The sequence below is a fragment of the Erpetoichthys calabaricus genome, chromosome 2, assembly GCF_900747795.2.
Source record: "Erpetoichthys calabaricus chromosome 2, fErpCal1.3, whole genome shotgun sequence".
In the NCBI taxonomy this organism is placed as follows: domain Eukaryota; kingdom Metazoa; phylum Chordata; class Cladistia; order Polypteriformes; family Polypteridae; genus Erpetoichthys; species Erpetoichthys calabaricus.
Genome location: NC_041395.2, coordinates 238,458,480 through 238,478,610, shown reverse-complemented (window position 1 = coordinate 238,478,610; position 20,131 = coordinate 238,458,480). Strand labels below are relative to the sequence as shown.

At 34.6% G+C, this 20,131-nt stretch overlaps 1 protein-coding gene across 1 annotated transcript in view; it reads right to left on the bottom strand.

The window, feature by feature from the left end:
• dock1 (dedicator of cytokinesis 1) overlaps window positions 1-20,131 on the bottom strand; it is an 870,017-nt gene that overhangs the window by 320,024 nt on the left and 529,862 nt on the right. Inside the window, exon 29 of the mRNA XM_051924023.1 lies at window positions 11,415-11,509. Coding sequence (XP_051779983.1) covers window positions 11,415-11,509 — 95 coding nt within the window. The remainder of the gene's footprint in view (window positions 1-11,414; window positions 11,510-20,131) is intronic.

Below are 20,131 nucleotides of genomic sequence, written 5' to 3'. Positions count from 1 at the left end.
TTTGTATACATAATCACAGTCTTTCCAAATACAAAAAAAAAGGCTAAAATAATAAGTCTGGCTAATAAGAAAAAATGCCACCTACAGACTAACAACTAGCAATAATAAAGCTTTTCAACCAAATCATAATACTATACTAAAAACACACAGAGGTAAAACTAACTGCTGATATGAGTAATGCTTCTTCAGCAGTAGATAACATCACAGACAATGAATGCTAAATCTCGATAAAAAAAAAACAAAAAAACACGTGCTTGCAAATGGTTAAAACACTGACTTTACTCCATATACTTCATTATATATTTCATGTAGTATTTACGTCATAAAAATGTGCATTTTTAAAATATATTTTGTGCCTAAATTAACTCAACAAATTAAACATTGTAAGCAAGGAAGAAAAAAAAATTCATTCATTCATTCATATTAGTTAAAATGCTTATTGTAGTATAACTTTGTTAGGTAATGCAGACAGAATTTTTGTTTTCAATTTTAAAAGAAAATGGTCTTTGGTATTCACAGCACACCCATGTTTAATTTGGGTCTGGAGAAGAAATGAGCTTATCACATCTTCTCTTCCCCACCACCTCCCAGATTCTTAACAGAAGTGGTCAGAATCTTGAGAATAGACCTTAAGAATTTCAATATCCATCCTCTCTCCAGCTTTCATTGTAGCAATCACTGCCCTGAGATGACAGTTACAGCAAAATAAAAAAAAGCAATTTTCATCAAAATATTCATGTAAGCTCTTTCCTGAAAACACACCATTACTAGTAGTAACTTACTAAAATAAAATTCTTTTGCTAGGCAGGGATATCCGTATGACAGTTTATATGTTACTATGGCATTAGTCTCCTTAAGGCGCTAGAAATGCAAATTATTTTTAGTTGCTTCCGACTGCCATCAATTTATCTCACTGAAACTAAATTAAGCCATCACAAAGCAAGAATTTTCCAATTCAGACATAAGAATGAATTCAATTTCTTGGGTCATGAACCTAATCAAGTGAAGTTCAACTTCCAACTCTAAGACTTAAAATGAAAAGAATAAACTTTAAATATATTTAATAAACCAAGTTTAAGTACACTAAATAAACTTTAAAATATTTATATATATATATATATATATATATATATATATATATATATATATATAATCACTCATATACATTCTTGCAAAAGTATTCAGATCTGTGACCATTTTTCTAATATTACTGAATAACTAATTCTACATTGAAGTTTTGCTCCCTGTGAAATTCTTATTTCAGACCACTTAAATTCAGTATTAGTTTTCATGTGATATTGCTTATTACAAGAAAAAATCTTAACAAAAAATGTACACAGCCAGCTGCCAGGTAAGAGGAAAAATGGAAGGCCTAAGAGAAGGTTTACTAATGTAGTGAGAGAGGACATGCAGGTAATGGATGTAACAGAGCAACATGCAGAGGACAGGAAGATATGGAAAAAGATGATCCACTGTGGCAACCCCTAATGGGGGCAGCGGAAAGAAGAAGAAGTCGTTGTCACTTGTGGAAAGTGTGCATTACGTTTTGCACACTGTTCAAGGAGTGATTAGTTCTGAGTAGATTTGCTCAAGTTTGTTCAGGTTAATTAGATGATACTTATGCACTGTAATTTTCTGAATGTGTTCGAGATTCTCAATTAGATCAGGGCATTGACTCGGGAATTGTAGAATTCTCACTTTTTTGGCCTTCTGTCACTCAAAAGTTAGCCTTGTGTTTGCTAACTTTGCCCTGCTGAATGATGAACTTTTGCTCAAGTTTCAGTTTTTCACGTTCTCTTGTAGCACTTGCATATATTTTCCAACATCCACTGTTTCTTCTATATTAACCAGATGCATAGTCGTTGTTAAATAAAAGCAGCTCCACAGCATAAAGATACCACCACAAGACTTCACTACAGGCATTGTTACATTTGTATCACATATATCTCTTTGAACTTTTATCAAAAACTCTTGGTCTCATCTTAACACAAATGTGTCATTGTTGTGTGTTTTGACAAACTCCAGACAACTTTTACATGGTTCTTTTTTGCCTCTTTCCTATATAGGCTACCATTATGCAGAGCTCTTGATATGGATGACTGGTCTATCTTTCGTGCAGTCTCAGCTACTGAACTCTAATTCTTTTCAATATGACTAGAAAATGATAAATGGTAATACTATGGCTTTTAATGGACACCTTTTCTAAACAGCACCTGTGTCAGTTGCTTCAACTTCGTTATAATTGAACCAGCAGTACCAACTGGAATATTTCTTCTCCTATATACGCATCTCTAACTTCTTTAGAATGATCTTTAGTCTTCTTTCACAAATGCCCCTCAAAGTCTTAAACTTAACCTAATGATTCTTTCGCTGTGGGTTCTAAAAATACAGCAGTTATTTTAATGAATAATTAGTGGAAGCGGACTTTAAGGCATCTGTGTCAAAGATGCAGGTGGGGAGCAAAGGCTGGAAGATCACACACAGAAGACCTACTATACCACAAATTGGTGAAAAACTTGATACTGACCGTGAGAGAAAAGTGTCAGAATACACAGTGCATCGTAGCTTGCTGTGTATGAGGCTGCATGGCCTCAAAATAATCAGAGTGCCCATGATGACCTGTGTCCACTACCAAAAGTACCTACAAATGGGCACAAGAGCGTCAGAACTGGACAATGGAGAAACAGAAAGTGTGGCCTGGTAGGATAAATCACTTTTTTTTGTTTTTAGATCATGTGCGTGTGTTGTTTACCTGAGGAAAAATGGCAACAGGATGCACTATGGGGAAGAAGGCAAGCCAGCAGTAGCTGTGTGATACTTTGGTCAATGTTCTGCTGGGAAATATTGGGTCCTGGTGTTCATGTGGATATTAATTTAACACATACCACCTACCTAAAAATTATTGCAGACCCTTTCATGGCTATGACATTCCCTGATGACAATGGCTTCTTTCAAGAGGACAATTCACCATGTCATACTGCAAAAATTGTTCAGGAATGGTTTAAGGAACATGACAAAGAGTTCAGGGTGTTGAGGTATTGACTAGGCCTGATCTGTGTATATAGTGTGTGTGTGTACCGCTCTTCTTTCTTGGCTTTTTAAAAATACTTTACATATTTAAAAAGTGGAAGCCAAGAAAAAAGCGTGATACAGTATCTGTTTACAGTTTTTTATGTGCAGACGACAACATTATGAACTTGGCTAACAAAACTAATCAAAATGCTATTTAATATGAAAGCTTATAGCTACTACTGTATGTCACTTGCTATTCTGAGAAACTTTTTAAAGAGTATGTTCTACTGTAACTATGCTGAGTTTAAATACTTTACAGAAAGTTCTAATGTTTTACATTTTCTCTGAATGCTTATGTTTGTTATTACAGTTTTTACAAAGGTCACACTACAAAATATAATATGGAACTGGCAATCAAAACAAATTAATATCTATAATGATTTAGTGGTACGCCAATTTGTGGGTCAAAATATTTGATTAGCATACAAGTTACCAATCGTGCAATGAATTTCTAAGTTTCCACGTAAACCAAATTAAACAGTGTCTGCAGTGCTCCTGTCTTAGACCTATTCAAAGTGGTAGTGCTAGTGAGCCTGCAGACAATAAATGTAATTTCTGGATATGTTAAATAAAACCAGGATATTCCTTTGCGTCTATGGGTTAGAAACATGGCATTAACATGGCGGTTCAATATGTTAATAAGAAAAAAAAAATAAACCTAAAGCAGTGAAGTGATCAAAATGCAAAGAAGGGTGATTAGTCAGATATTTGTGGGTTTCACTTTTTACTTAACTGTTTTATTTTACATGTAAACGGTACTGGTGTGAATTCATTTTTCGCAAACCTTGCTTAAGCATCTGCACTTTGGAAGTCACATAACTCTTAGTGCAAAGTTTCAAAACCTTTTCATTTTGTTCAATTGGAGACAGCTTCCTGAAGACAATTCTAACAGAGAAGTCTTATTTAAGAAGATTAATTTTATGTGCTGGTGCAGAGTAATGCATGAAAGCAAATGTAAAAAAACAGATTGCTAGTTGAAACTAGTAATGAAAATGAAAAAAGCATTTCCAGCAACTTACTACAAGTTTTTGAAAATAAAAGTATTGCACTTTAAAGTTCATCTGTTAATTAAGGAGTGTTCACAGCTGCCAAAACATGTTTCAGTAACAGTTTGACTTGAATTGAATTATACTGCCACAGTCCGCATGGGCTTTATTTGAACAGACCTCATGACACAAGGAACTGGCATGTAAAGACTAAGAAATAAGAATTGGACTGGCTGGTTATCATTAAAAAAAATAGTAATAATTAATCAGAACTGGCCAGGAGAAAACCAACTGGTGCAGCACTAATATTATCAAAAAAAATTAAAATAAATAATAATAATAATAATCAATCGGAACCATCCAGGAGAAACCCAACTGGTATAGCACTAAAATTATAACAATATTGTCAACATGCACAGAAAGCTGCTGCTATTACAAGTACTACTATAGTTTATTTTCTTTGCAAACATCACCATGAATTTGACTCATTCAGATGCTACTTTTTAATGAGAAGCTTACTGCTATGGCAGCTGAATAACATTGTGCCTTAATTTGTTAGTTTGTGTTTTGAAGATCAGGGTTTGACTTCAATACAAGGTGGTTGTCTTATTATTAGAGTACACAAGAATTAAAAAAAAATGGGAGAATAATATGTGCACCACTGTAGCAGAAAACTATTGTTTATAAAAACTAACAATTTCAAACTGATGATATTTTGAAATTTGGTTGGGTAAAGTTAATTTATCATGGTTTTGAAAACCTTTGCTCCCTTTACTAAAACACATTTTTTTGTGTAAACAGTTGTCTATTATGGAATCCATGTTGACAAATTTGACATGGAAATTTGGTGGACTGGTGATGCTAAACTGTCTTCCGATGCTTGTGTGAAGTTCCTGAAATAATCTGAGTAGCTTAATATAATTACTAAATTATAAGTATAATGATGTGTTAAAATGTTTATGATACTCACACAAGAGTATGCAAATAAGACATTCTTATCATCCAATCAATGAACAAGGTCACAGTATACTTTAAAGTATTGATGAGTCACATTCTTTTAAAAACAGACTAAAGGCCACAAATTAAAAAGAATTTAAACTAAAAAAAAGCATTCAAAATAAGACTACAGAAGAAGGGAGGCAATAATCCTTTAGTTTATTAATCATGCATGCCTTTGTGGAAATGGAAGGAAAGCCACTTTGCACAGGAGGACATGCAGACATCACACAGATGATGACTATGCTTGGGATTTTGATGTGGCAACTCTGCTCAGTGTCCTTTTCAATTTCCATTATATCTGCTGTGTAGGCAATTCGCAAGTATGCATGAGTCTTAGAAGCATCTGGGTGCAATGTATTAGCATTTACTACTATAATGACAATGAAGTTCTTAAAAAAAACAAAAAAAAAACATCAAAATGTTCCCACTTGGGATATATTTTAATGCTTGGATGTCTGATTTTATATAATTATCAAGTAGGATTAAGCAGTGTATTTCTATATCATTAACATCAAGTTCCATTATTTCTAATACAGTACATACTATGCATTAAATAAGGATAAAACATTATACAGTAACATTTTTGTTGCATAATATATTTATGAAAAGAAATTAATTTGGTTGTGTACAATTTCATACAATATTTATCTAGAGTGCTGATGCCATTTTATGGTTTTATCTTGTAATGTGCTCTTGAATGACTTGAAAGGAAAAAATAAAGAAAATATATTACTATTACAGTTTGCTTTTTCCACAAAAGAAATTTACTTGATTGTTTTCTGTCAGGATATACTGTAAGCCTGAAAATCAAAACATTACATATACATACTACAGCACAGTAACAGTTTAAAACCAATAAAAGGCTAAACAGTGTTCAGCTTAAATTACATAATTTAAGAAAGGGCTATTGCCAAGGTTTAAATGGATTCGAAAGGAGGTGATCACCCACATCATTTAAATCTGTCACTGCTCCACTGGGTGGATTTTCAACTACATTATTGAAAATTTCTAGAACAGTGTGATTGCCTGGGGTGCATTACAAGCAGGGTTCTGCTTGGCTGAATCTGTACATTTATAAGAGAGAAGATATACAAACTCCACAAAGCTAATGAAACTTCACGAAATTTAACTGTAAGACGCTAGATAAAGTGCTAACCACTGCACAATTGTGCAACTCCATAAATAAGTACTAAATGTACTAAAACATTTACAATGGACTATGATGACACTATAAAATCGTTGCTTATCAACTCTATTATTCAAAAGAATATATTATACTATCATCCCCAAGCAGGACCCCGACCTAGACATGGTGTTGGGGCTTGTGCACCTTACTGATGCTTACTAGGTTGCCTAGTGCTTTATGCTCCTGGTAGGGCCTACCTCAGCAAATAGGTTTTAGCTGAAAGGTCAGATACAGAATAGTTCACAATAACCTTCATTTAGGTACTAAATTTAAAAAACAGTGTACCCTGCCAAAGATAGGGTTACCAGGACCTACTTCTAGAGCCAGGCCTGGAGGTAGCTTTCCCCAGGGGAGCCTGGTGGTCAGGTAACCTACATAATTCGGCCAGGCTCAGCCCGCAATGGTGAGTGATGTGGAGCAGTCTTGTGGGTTCCCCACCTGCAAGACGAAGGGTGAGGGTAGGGTATGATGCCACTTTAGAAACCGAAACTATCACCAGGAAAAGTGGATGGGAAGACAGGATGAAGATGATAGATGAGATAATAATTATCAATGTGGTTCATCAATTATTTGGTAGAAGTGGCAAGTTCCTAAAAGACTGAGGCCTCAAATTGCACTGATATGGGTAGAAAAAAGCAACAGACAGAAAGGTAGGCCCAAACATCAAAATAAATGTATTACAGTCACAACATTGCATCTTACAAAGATCTGCAGTTCAGAATCACATGTATAGTAAACTTGTTTAATGATGAAGCATTTCAATTTCATAACTTCAGGGAAATTAACACTAGAATATCTGAAGCCTACGAAAAAAGTTGTAATCCCAGGCCACCGTAAATTCATTTGCATCTCTTCATCAGCGTCTTTGTTTTGCAAATGTGGGCTTCAATGTAGAACCCTCATCCTCATCTGAGTTCACCTGTTATACCATGTCTTTATTTGAAAACTAAAAGTGTCAGATCGAGGGAAGCATGAATGTGACTGAGATAATAAACCCGAATAATAAAAAAAAATGCTAATCTTTATAAGTACCATAAATTTAGACTCAAATCAAATGTATGTTTTTATTCTACAATAGTATCAATAAAAGCAGCTCACTACTTGAAATGGGAAATGCAGGAAGGACCCGGAATCGAACCCGCAACCTCTTGATTATGAGACAGCACTTCTTCCCTCTGCACAAGCCCAGTGGGCATGTCAGTCTCATCCCCTAACCCAATTTCAATTACTTTGGTTATATTCCTGGATAAAAGTGCACTTGTTTTGTTATATCTGTGCCTTTTGTGAAAGTGTTTATTTGATATCTGGACTCCAGTCTTCACACATTATAAACTTCACATCAGCATTTTGACAATTAGTAGTAGAACATGAAAAAGGTTTGTTTTAGTTATGTGTTCAACATTTCTTGCCTCGCATTTCCTGTTATCCTACATTTACCCAGATCATTGTCGACACGGAACAGACATGAAATGTATGTATTTCACATAGCAAAATATTATTTACCCTATACAATTCAATACACCTCACACCCAGATAAACAGACTTCAGTTGGGAGAACTTCAGCTACGTCAGTGGCGGGGATGGGATAGCAGGCTACTTGCACTGATTGACACATTTGCAAAACAAAGACAATGATGAAGAGGTTCGAAGGAATTTAAGGTGGCCTGGGATTCATTTTTGTAGGCTTCAGGGATTCTAGTGTTAAACATATCTGCAGATAGAGTATGGAAAATTGGCAAGTGTGGATTTGAGAAGACTTTAATAATCTATAGCAGAAGTGAATACTTAATATTTTATAATGCAAACCTGAATTTCTTGTTATACTGATAATGCTATACTTATTCCAAATATGCATTTATGAAATAAGGAGTTTTAATATAACATTTGTTAAGTTACTTTGTTACTAAATAATCACTGTGCATTAGCTCTGTTATTCCTACCCTACTGTGGCATTTACATAAAAAGCAGCATCCTCCAAGATGGATTATTTTGTTTCTGTAATGAAAGAGTGAAGATTTGACATCTATTACTGCATTGTTTGCAATTCCAGCCATTCAGGATTTCACCGTGCAGTACAAAGAAATTGGTTTTCTCTACTGCAGATTACAACAAGAGGGAAAACAGATTTGACCACAGGGTTCTTCTTATTCTTTTTGAAAATCAGCATGATAGCTGTCTGTATCTTTAATGACAAAGACTGGAACATACTTGCACATGTCCTTCTGGCCAAACCTTTCCAGTTCTCATGTAAAAGGCTGGTTATTTTCTATCTGGCAAAACATTACAATTTATCAAAAATAATGCTCTTGATTTTAAAATATAAGGAAGATGAATGATGCCTTTACTGTAAATGTCCCAATATTCTTTTTTTCTGTGGCAATTATCTGTATCCTGGTCAAAAATATTAAATATGCAGGTGGAATGAGACTCAATGTAATACTTCATATAATTACATTTTTCATTTAAAAACAAACAGAAAAAAATCTCTTACCATTTGTAATACGTAACTTTGAAGGCAGTAGCTAAGTTTAGAAACTTTGTAATTTTGTAATTTATATCTTTCATTTGTCTTTAGAAGCTGACAAATATATGCTTGACACAGACAACGAATGATGTTAATATTTTATCAGGCTTCACTTGTTAGTGGTTTTGTCAATTTCAAAGGTAATAATGGCCTGTGAACCATGCCCTATAAATACACTAGACTTGTTATAATTGTAACTGCCATATACATTTTGCTTTAGTTAATCACACAAAGATCAAGATTATTTTAAAACATTTTCTCACCCCAGTTCTAAAAAGTGGGTAAACAAGGTATTACTATATAATAACTGTGTTCAGTTTTTATATTGTTTTATTGGTATACTAATTCCACTATGGGCTAACTGAAAAATATAAATGTACTGAAAATATAATAAAAACAAAAATCAAATATTACAGGTATTATACAGAATAAGCATAATACTCGCTTCAAAAAACCCTAAATGTGATGAATGTGCATTATGTACAGTATATTCAATACAATGGGCACAAAAAAACAAAGTAGCATAAGGAACACCTACAAAGTTACTCTAAACCTCATTTTACTTTAAAAACAACAAGTACATGTTTGAGTGTCCTGTATAGGTGGCCATCATTATCATTAACAAATGTATTATTATTAATAATATAGAGCACTATGCACTTCAGATATATAAAATAATATTTTAACACACAACACAATGGAATCAATGATGAGTTGAGACAAGCAGGGTGCAGTTACCCAGATAGAAGTAAAGCCTGAACCTGAGCAACTCAAAACTAAGCAATGATTCCATCCTACAAGATTTGGCACCTTTGAACTGTATTTACAACAAGGCAAATCAGATGAAGATGGACTCCAGCAAGTATGAACCTTATAGCTTTAGTTAAAAAAGATTAATCATGGCTTTACCTGTCAAAATTCTAAATTAGTTAATTTTTAGAGTTAGTGGGGAAAACTCATTTTGGAAGGAGAACTTCAGAATCTGATAGCCAGTAGGCAAACAGAAAATTGGATTGACTAAATTTGTTTACATAATTTGAATATTTCTTATTTGACTTCAATCTTTCCAGGTACCACCACAATCACTGTAAAACCAAAGTCAGCAACAGAAATTTGGTCACAGTGTGAAAACAATAACTAATCGTAAGATAGGGTCTAAGAAGTCCAAATTTTGTCTCGTCACCCATTTCACCAATTCGTATCGAAAACTGTTTTTTTACCACTAAGAAGGATACATGTTGAAGCTGGAAATAAGAAAGTGGTCATAACTGGAAATTGTATAGTGCAGAATGTTAGAATTCCAAAGTACGTAAACTGAGCAGTTAAAATAAAATTTCTTGCAACTTCCAAATGCCATCCGGTTTTCGATATTACAGCTAATGTAGGTTCCCTTGCAGAGACAAAGTACTGTAACTGCACATGTCAGCGCCAATAAAAATCTATTTACAGCAATCTCAGGTATTAAAGAGGGACCCCATAACTAAAGAAAGATTGGAGTTAGCTTATTAGTGGTCCTATATGCAAACAAATGTGATTATTTTTGGAAAAGCCTGGATGTTTGAAAGAGAGATGATCTTCTTTCTAAGTGGGAAGGATAAGATATTTTATCCCAAAATACAGCCGCAAAAATAACTGGAGTGACTAATATGAGCGTCAACCAGGCTGCAGATTTATGAGCTGAAATCAAAGGCTGTTGTCAATATGATCTTTACAGTTGGCAAAACAATGTGTTGAATAGTTTACTGTATTTTAAATCTAAGCACTGTCTAATTTCAGAGAATATCAGGAATTACTGCCAAACATTATTGTCATGGATCAAAACCACAACTACGTAAAAAGTTATGAGGTGCTTGGGTAACTATTTTATTAATTTACCTTGTAATTAGATAGAATGTTTTGTTTATTGTCACTCCATCCTTAAACAATTAAACAAAAAAAAAACACCTTTGAAATAAAGCTCAACACTATACCATACCAATTTAATATTGTGAGTAAATATCAACTGCATGTTTCTGAAATGTGTATTTATTTTGACTTATTTTTATGTCAGTGTACAATAACCTGGATGAGAAACTTTACTTCTTGGGGAGGAAGTTCTTTCAGTCAACATTCACTGGTAAAGTGAAAAGATTAGAAAGAGAGCTACAAAATAAATTAAAACAGCAAAATGCAAAGGAAACTGCACTGTTTCAAATACTAATGAAAAAATGTTTACCTGGTATTTTGGATGCTTTGAAGAGGATTGACAGTTTTTTTTTTAAATGCAGAAATTATGTATTTTTAATATTACAACTACCATTCTAATGTAGGAAAAATAGAAGGGATATTTTGTAGGATTTCAATTTAAAAATTTTATCTTCTTGAAGAAAGCTTATTTTCACAACCCCTGCTTAGAATGTAATTAAATCCTGTTACAGTAAAACAGGTATCACCATGAAGTATAGCATTTTTTATTTTATGTATTTCTTTTTAAACAACTAAAAGGAATGAAAAAAGTACTGCCTTAACAGCTATTTGCATTGAAATAAAAAGGCTTAGCTTTCATCACACACTTTTGAATAGTGTTTCTAAGCAACAAGAGTTGTGTTCGATCAAACAGCACATTAAGATGCTCTAAAAAGATTCACTGCTGTGGTTCCATACTTACTTATTCTGCATCATGTTCATTATTACCCAGTCGGCAGGATAGACATTCTTCCCAATGAGATCTTTGAACATGATAAATGTTTCCATCAGAAAATCCTTACACAAAAAAAGAAAAAAAAAATTAAAGATCACAATTTTCAAAGAAATGATTTTGACAGTCTAATGCAAAAACACACATCTAAGAGAGTACAAAGAGAGCATTTCAGTTTATTCTGGCCTTAAAAAATAGTGAATGCCTAATAAAATGAAAGTGACATTATAATGCATAATTAAATCAAGAATCTTTGTGAAACCTCTGCAATTTCCTGTGACTGTGATTTTTATACTGCTAAAAATACAATTGTAATAAATGTTATGATAAGAAACAGTTTTGATGCAAAATAATAGCTAAAACCACACAACCTATTAAGCATGGCAATTGAGAAGTATTATTAGTTTATTTTTCATCCAGATTTGTGCCTATTCAGTTTATTTAAGAGAAAAAAAAAAACTAGAGACCTTTTCTGCTGGAGAAAAAAAGAAAACAAAATAAAAACACAAAAAACAACCAACCAAACAAATAAATCAAAAAAACATTAAATCATTACTGCAGCATTTACCAGTTGCAATACTCCACAATCATATACACTAAATTGTTATAAGTACAGGTAGATCTTGATTAATTTGGCACCACTGGGACCTGAGGTGTGTCGAATTAGTGAAAATGTCACATCACAAAAGGGTCACCCTTACACAGTAACTAAACATCTTATCATATCTTTAAATTAGCAAATAAATCAGTACAAGTTGGGTAATAAAGGAAACAGAACATTAAATGAAAAAGCAAATGAAATGTTAATGAAGTAATGTTTCTGTACTAGAAAGGTACTGAAAACCTCAAAATTAAAAACGGCATGGAGCCAGCATTGTGGCATTTTTGGCACTGGAAGAAAATGGCTGACTTTCTCTCATTCACCGCCCCGTAATGACACCTGTCCCTCATTGCTTTGACATGCTTGACACATGACACTAACTTTGCTTCTATGCAATGCTTAGTGTGATGTGACATACCTTGGAGATGGCTTTGAAGGGAGATGTGCTTGTGTGAACTGCAGAGCAAACTGGAGTTCAAGAGCTCTCCTTCCACCCCCTTATTTCTTTTATATGCTCTGGACTTCACAGGGGACCCCTCCCTCTAATTTCATTGAAGTAATTGTGACTTCATGGGGAGTCTCCTTGACCCCCTTATTTGTTCAATGCAGTGCATGGTGCGGCACACCAGGCAGGAAGCTATGACAAAGGATGTGGTACAAAGTGAGGCGCGATTTGAAGTTCACAGGGACAACCCAACTGCATTCCAACACTGATGCCAGATTAGCAAAGTAACCTGATTATAGGGAGGCGGATTAGTGAAGGTCTACCGGTAATAAGTGAACTACACAGGCTAAACCTCCACTTTACAGTAAGAGACACTCAAATATATAACCAATAACACCAGTATTATTTATGTGGAATACTCCTGCAGAGAAAGAAAAAATATTCCTAGGATGGTCTGATTTCTCCAATACGTCTGTCACTTACTTAGCATTACAACAAATCCCCATCACCAAAAATGCACAGTTGAGCCCAAATGTCAACTCAAATGTTAATTCTTTGGGCTAAGCTCCATCAGGCAATGAAATTCACTGTGTCACCAGGTGTAATTTTAGGAGTGGTTATTAATATCCCTCTTATAGGCAGGGCTTCATTAAATCTGTACAGAACCATCAAGGGGTGTCAAAAATATTGCAAACACTGGCTATGCTGGAGGGGTTTTAAATAGCAAATCTCTTCAATACTGGGTTGAAATTTAAGAGGCTAAGAAAAATGTCTTTAACACCCTCTGTCAAAGACTAAGGCTGCAAATTTACTTAATTAAGAACACAGAGGGCAGAAGCATTCCACATGGAAGGTAGAGCAGGCTAAAGTAAAACTTAACAACCAAACAATTAAGTTTTTCAAAATTTGTCACTGAACCTGTTTTCTCACAAACCTAGTAAAGGCCACTCAGTGATAAACCCATAACATGTTTTTAAAATTTATTTTCAGGGACCTCCCATAGTTCTGTTTTTTCAGGAGGTCCTAAAGGTATTTTGTACCTTGACTCTCCCCTTGAAATGTTTGCCTCTGCAACTTAGGTGGAAAGCATAGCAGCCCCAGTAATTCAGGTTCTGTGAGGTGTTGAAAATGGGTACAGAGAAATGTCACTGTCAGACTGACCAATGAACTGGTGCATCAGTGAGTTTTCAGAAATACTACTTGTTGCAGCCAGTGTAACAGAGCATGATTTGATGACTGGGGATGGACTATGTTTTGTTGACACACAATTCCAGTCTTAGTCATTTTTATCACCTGATGATGTATTACAGACTGTCCTTGTGCTAGCCTGCCAAATGGAGAGGAAATGCATTCATATGCTGTAGTGAAGTGCAGCTGTGCATTTCTGGGCTATGGTTCACTTAACTTGAAGGCAATGTCATATTAGGGTTTGCTTTGAAGACTAAAATAATATTAATTAATGTTATCAAATTGCAGAGAATAACATAAGAACAATTAACATCAAACCAGTTATACAAGCAATGACTGAGTGAGAGTGCCAAGATCAGCATCATTATTGCTCTTATGCTACACTTACATATTAACGTAAAAAAAAAAAGTCACATTGCAGAGTATAGCAGAACATCCAGAACAAGATGGTATTCACAGTGACGTCTGCTATTGCAAGTTCATCCTTGAAATGTAACAGGATGTCGAAGTGCAGGTCTGAGTGTGATACAGAATGTCAGTGGGTCAGCCCTGCCCATGCCATGGAGCTTACCCATATAGGGATATCTGATCTGAAACAACATGGTGCAGGTGCTACCTATGTCTCAGCATATGAACAGAATCTAAAGAGCAGATGACACAGAGTGGAATCGTTGTTGTTTAATTAACTGTATGTTATCTAATGTAAACTACATAAATAACTTGCATTAGCCTATATTATACTAGAACCAATAAAACTAGGCAATAATCAGTGGAAATTGATCAAGTTAATATTTGCATACATTTGGGCTGAAAATTATGAGTTATTATTTTATAATTCATAAATGTTACATTCTATAACAATTTGCAATTTGAAACATTTACATAAATAATCCTATCATATACGTATATAGATTTTTTTTCATTCTATTTTTTTGCTATTTTAAAGCCTAATCTACACACATTTATATTATAATTAATAACTACTCCTTTCCAAGTAAGGGCTGTGCAGTTGACAACCTGAGGTATAGCAGTAATGATTGCACACAAAAGCTGAACCATGATTTTAAGTGTAAGTTTTTGGCTACTTAATACTTAATTGTTTGTGTAATTGTTAGTATTTTTGGTATGTTGTCTTACAACAGAGCAGTTCAAACCATACATATTGGTTTTTCCAAATATTATAGGAACTCATGGTTGTTTGGTGGTTGTTGTTTCAGTTACACAAAATTGTTCAATAAAGTGAAATCATTTAAAATGCATAGGCAAGTGACTTTTAAAACTTCTTTTATTAGATACTAATCATTGAATTGTTTATGTTTTACAGAAAAAAAAATATTAATATGCTTGAAGTATACATTTTGTTTAAAAAGTTTAATTGTTTGATTAATCACAATTAAATTTTTAATCGAACATCAGCTCTAATTAAAAATGTTTCTTAGATGCTTGAAATAATGGCATTAAGAAACCACTTCTGCATGCAAAGATTTCACCCAGCTTAAAGATGAACTAGTCTCACAGACTCTATTTTCTGAGATACAACATACAGTGAACTGTTAAATCGTTTATGATAGAAAGTACCGTTACTGAACAACTGATAGACAGGTAACATTCTACTTTTACTTAAAAATTAACGTGTTTCAAGTCTGCAACATACATTTTATTTTATAGCCAATACAACTTGGTCTCTCCAGCTCTGATGGCATTCATTACCATAATGCTCTGTATCACACCACATACTGTCTTCTGTGCAATTGCAGTATGTGTTTTGTATAGAGTAACTGTGTTTTAACCCTTAAGAGCCACAAATAGTATTCGAAAATGAAAATCCCACAATATTTGAAAAGACTAAGTGCTAAGCAGTTCCACTGAACTTTCTCATTAATAGTCTTGAAGATGGAAACTTCTTTTAATCATTATCTTTAAGCTCTTTGTTACACTGAACAATGGACTTTAATAGGCACCTGATTAACTGAATCATACTTTTGTTTGTCCTATCAGAAACTTACTAAAAATTGCAAAGGTAGTTTGTTCCCAAGTCAAAAAGGAAAAGCAAGATCTATTAACTGTTAATAGCTAGAATGAAAAGACAGAAGGAACAGTTAAACCATATACAAAATATACATTTAGAACAAAAATTACACATATAGATATTATACAACAATTATGAAAATTAAACAGTAAAACAAACACTGCTGCTACTTGCATATGATGCTGGAACTTTATGCTAGGTTTCTGGCTGAATCTATGCATATATCTGGTGCTATTTTTAAGATTACCATCTCCTGTGAACTATTTATATAAAAAATATATATGCATACTTCTTAGAAGCACACCATAAAAGTAATGTAGTGACATTTTTCAAAACAGGTGACAAGAGTTATAGGCTGACATGTTGTAACATATCAGACACCTACTATTATACATGCACACTTAGTAAGAAATGAACCTCAGGTGACTTTAGAGTGAGCCAGACTGACAATATCTGCTTTGGGGAAAGGGAGGGAAAAATTCAATTTTATGCTAACAGGCGAAAAATGAATAAGATTGGTTTATGGGTTTTTGATGTCCCAATCTTTGCCTTAAAAGACCTAAATATTCCTACATTTTCTATTTGTTAAATCGATCACTAAACAGTTTAATGCTAGTAATGATGCCTTTGTGAAGACTAAACTAAATGGGAAGCTATTTAATTGATTTGATTTTGGAAGAGTAAAGTGGCAAAAGTTAACAGAAATGCTGAAGAAAATGGAGGTTAAGGTCAAATAGTAGACTATGCCATTTTTTTTGGATATACTCAAGTAATAATTATAAAGTTGGTAAAGAATGTCAAGGGGAGAGAAAGTGCAAGTCAGCAATGGAAGAATGTAAAAATTACAAACAGCAAGCCACAATGGTGAACCCTGAGGAAAATCAACAAAAGTTACTAAAGTGTTAATGACAGCAAGGAAAATAAGAACATCAAATGCAAAGAAAACAAATTAACCCTTTCTGTAAAGAACAAAATAAAAAAGGATTTTCATAGTACTGTAGACAGTCAGGGTCATGCGAATGAAATGTCATTTTATTAAGGTTTGGTCATTTTAAGTAATAAAGAACAAAAATATGAAAGAAGAAAGGAGTGTTGATAGTCAAGTATAACAGGGTTAAAGGCACAATCTGTATAAAACAATAATATGGAGCTCAACAATTGGATAACATTGAGGATAAAGGAATGAAGCAGAAGAGAGGAATTTTAAATACATATTTATGGTAAATTGATACAAAAAAAACTGTTGTTGGCAGAAAGGCATCATTAACTGTATTAAACACTTATCTTCCAAACATCTTCAATGAGAACAGAGTTTAGGAGAAAAACTAGGCAGCAGTATTACAAAAACAGGGATTTGTGCTGAAAGAACTGGGAAACAAAGATTAAAAAAAAAATGTAACAATCCCCAGATGTTTAGTTATTACTGACTTAACAGCTTTTGTAAATAACTATTATTTGTCTGATTCTTTATTTAAATATTATTTTGATTTATTATTTTAGTTCATTTTACAGGTCATCTAAAGCAGTGGTTCTAAACTTTTATTCTTCTAAGGTCCAACAGTATTCATTATTATTTGGCAACTGACAAAGTGTATCAAATGTAGAGTATACTTCATGGATATATGAAAATAACAGATTATGTGCCTCAAAAAATATCAAAAGGTAGCCTGGTTTATAAGGTACACATTAATACCTTTAGAATAGGCATTTACTATGTACTTAAATGCATTTACTTAAAATAAATAGTGCAAGCGTAAGTTGTAAAATATACTGTTTTCTGTTGAGGGTGATGCAGTACACATCTAGAGCATACAGATAATACAACCACCACGTCTATGCTGCATTGCTCTCCATCTCCAGTGAACAAAAACTTAATTAAATTATGTTGAATATAATGAGTATACATGGAACAATGTTTCTGAGAATAAATAATGAAGACTGACACATACAGGTGCTGGTCATAAAATTAGAATATCATGACAAAGTTGATTTATTTCAGTAATTCCATTCAAAAAGTGAAACTTGTATATTAGATTCATTCATTACACACAGACTGATGTATTTCAAATGTTTATTGCTTTTAATGTTGATGATTATAACTGACAGCTAATGAAAGTCCCAAATTCAGTATCTCGGAAAATTAGAATATTGTGAAAAGGTTCAATATTGAAGACACCTGGTGCCACACTCTAATCAGCTAATTAACTCAAAACACCTGCAAAAGCCTTTAAATGGTCTCTGTCGGCTACACAATCATGGGGAAGACTGCTGAATTGACAGTTGTCCAAAAGACGACCATTGACACCTTGCACAAGGAGGGCAAGACACAAAAGGTCATTGCTAAAGAGGTTGGCTGTTCACAGAGCTCTGTGTCCAAGCACATTAATAGAGAGGCGAAGGGAAGGACAAGATGTGGTAGAAAAAAGTGTACAAGCAATAGGGATAACCGCACCCTGGAGAGGATTGTGAAACAAAACCCATTCAAAAATGTGGGGGAGATTCACAAAGAGTGGACTGCAGCTGGAGTCAGTGCTTCAAGAACCACCACGCACAGACGTATGCAAGACATGGGTTTCAGCTGTCGCATTCCTTGTGTCAAGCCACTCTTGAACAAAAGACAGCGTCAGAAGCGTCTCGCCTGGGCTAAAGACAAAAAGGACTGGACTGCTGCTGAGTGGTCCAAAGTTATGTTCTCTGATGAAAGTAAATTTTGCATTTCCTTTGGAAATCAAGGTCCCAGAGTCTGGAGGAAGAGAGGAGAGGCACAGAATCCACGTTGCGTGAGGTCCAGTGTAAAGTTTCCACAGTCAGTGATGGTTTGGGGTGCCATGTTATCTGCTGGTGTTGGTCCATTGTGTTTTCTGAGGTCCAAGGTCAACGCAGCCGTCTACCAGGAAGTTTTAGAGCACTTCATGCTTCCTGCTGCTGATGAACTTTATGGAGATGCAGATTTCATTTTCCAACAGGACCTGGCACCTGCACACAGTGCCAAAGCTACCAGTACCTGGTTTAAGGACCATGGTATCCCTGTTCTTGATTGGCCAGCAAACTCGCCTGACCTTAACCCCATAGAAAATCTATGGGGTATTGTGAAGAGAAAGATGCGATACGCCAGACCCAACAATTCAGAAGAGCTGAAGGCCACTATCAGAGCAACATGGGCTCTCATAACACCTGAGCAGTGCCACAGACTGATCGACTCTATGCCACGCCGCATTGCTGCAGTAATCCAGGCCAAAGGAGCCCCAACTAAATATTGAGTGCTGTACATGCTCATACTTTTCATGTTCATACCTTTCAGTTGGCCAACATTTCTAAAAATCCTTTTTTTGCATTGGTCTTAATTGATATTCTAATTTTCCGAGATACTGAATTTGGGACTTTCATTAGTTGTCAATTATAATCATCAAAATTAAAAGAAATAAACATTTGAAATACATCAGTCTGTGTGTAATGAATGAATCTAATACACAAGTTTCACTTTTTGAATGGAATTACTGAAATAAATCAACTTTGTCATGATATTCTAATTTTATGACCAGCACCTGTACAGTCTCTAGATGAACAGGCTGAAGAAGAATAAAAAAAGTCATCAATGTTGACTCATTGTAGTAATAGGATTGAAGCATGCCACAGTATTCTGTGACGTTTATTCCAAAGTTGAAGCCGCATACGTAAGATAACAGGGTGAAACTGGCCATTAAGATGGACAGAAACATGTGAAAGACAACCCAGGCAGGCAATTATAAAATGCTGACATTTGTTGAATCAATACAGTATATGGCCAGAGTGACCAAAGTCTGCAGAAGCCATGAGAACAGGGGAAGGTGTTATTGGGGAACAATCCAGAAATAACATGGACAGCTCAGATGGCAGTTGCCCAAATCTGGCAAGGTTCATAACAGATTCTATGAATATGTAAATATGTGTGTGTTTATAATGACAAGGATCCAACACGAAGCCAGAAGCTTTCTCTATGCTGCTGAACATTCTGCCATATCTGGGTGTATAGTCATCAGCATCCCCCATGTGATGACTATATGCTTCCATTGGTTTTTCTCCAGCCTGGATATGCATGTATAAATAATTACGCATTGTACTCTTAGGAATGGAAGTTATCTTTTAAAGAAAGTTAAATATATATACACTTTTTGTACAATATTGCTCTTGTTTCATTATTTCTGCTATGTTTACTAAAGGGATGTGTATGGCTCAAGTCTGTTATTCATCAATAAAGAACACAATCCCAGGGTATTGCGGTATATCGGGTCCGCGGCTCAGAAAAACTGACCGGTTTAATAAATAAATAATAAGAGTGCTCGCTGCTGGGGAGTGGAACAGGTGCAAGCAGTGGTATTTGAGGACAGCTTGTCTCCGGGTTGCTGTGAGGCAGTCAGCTCGACAGTGCGTTGCCTTCCTGGCAA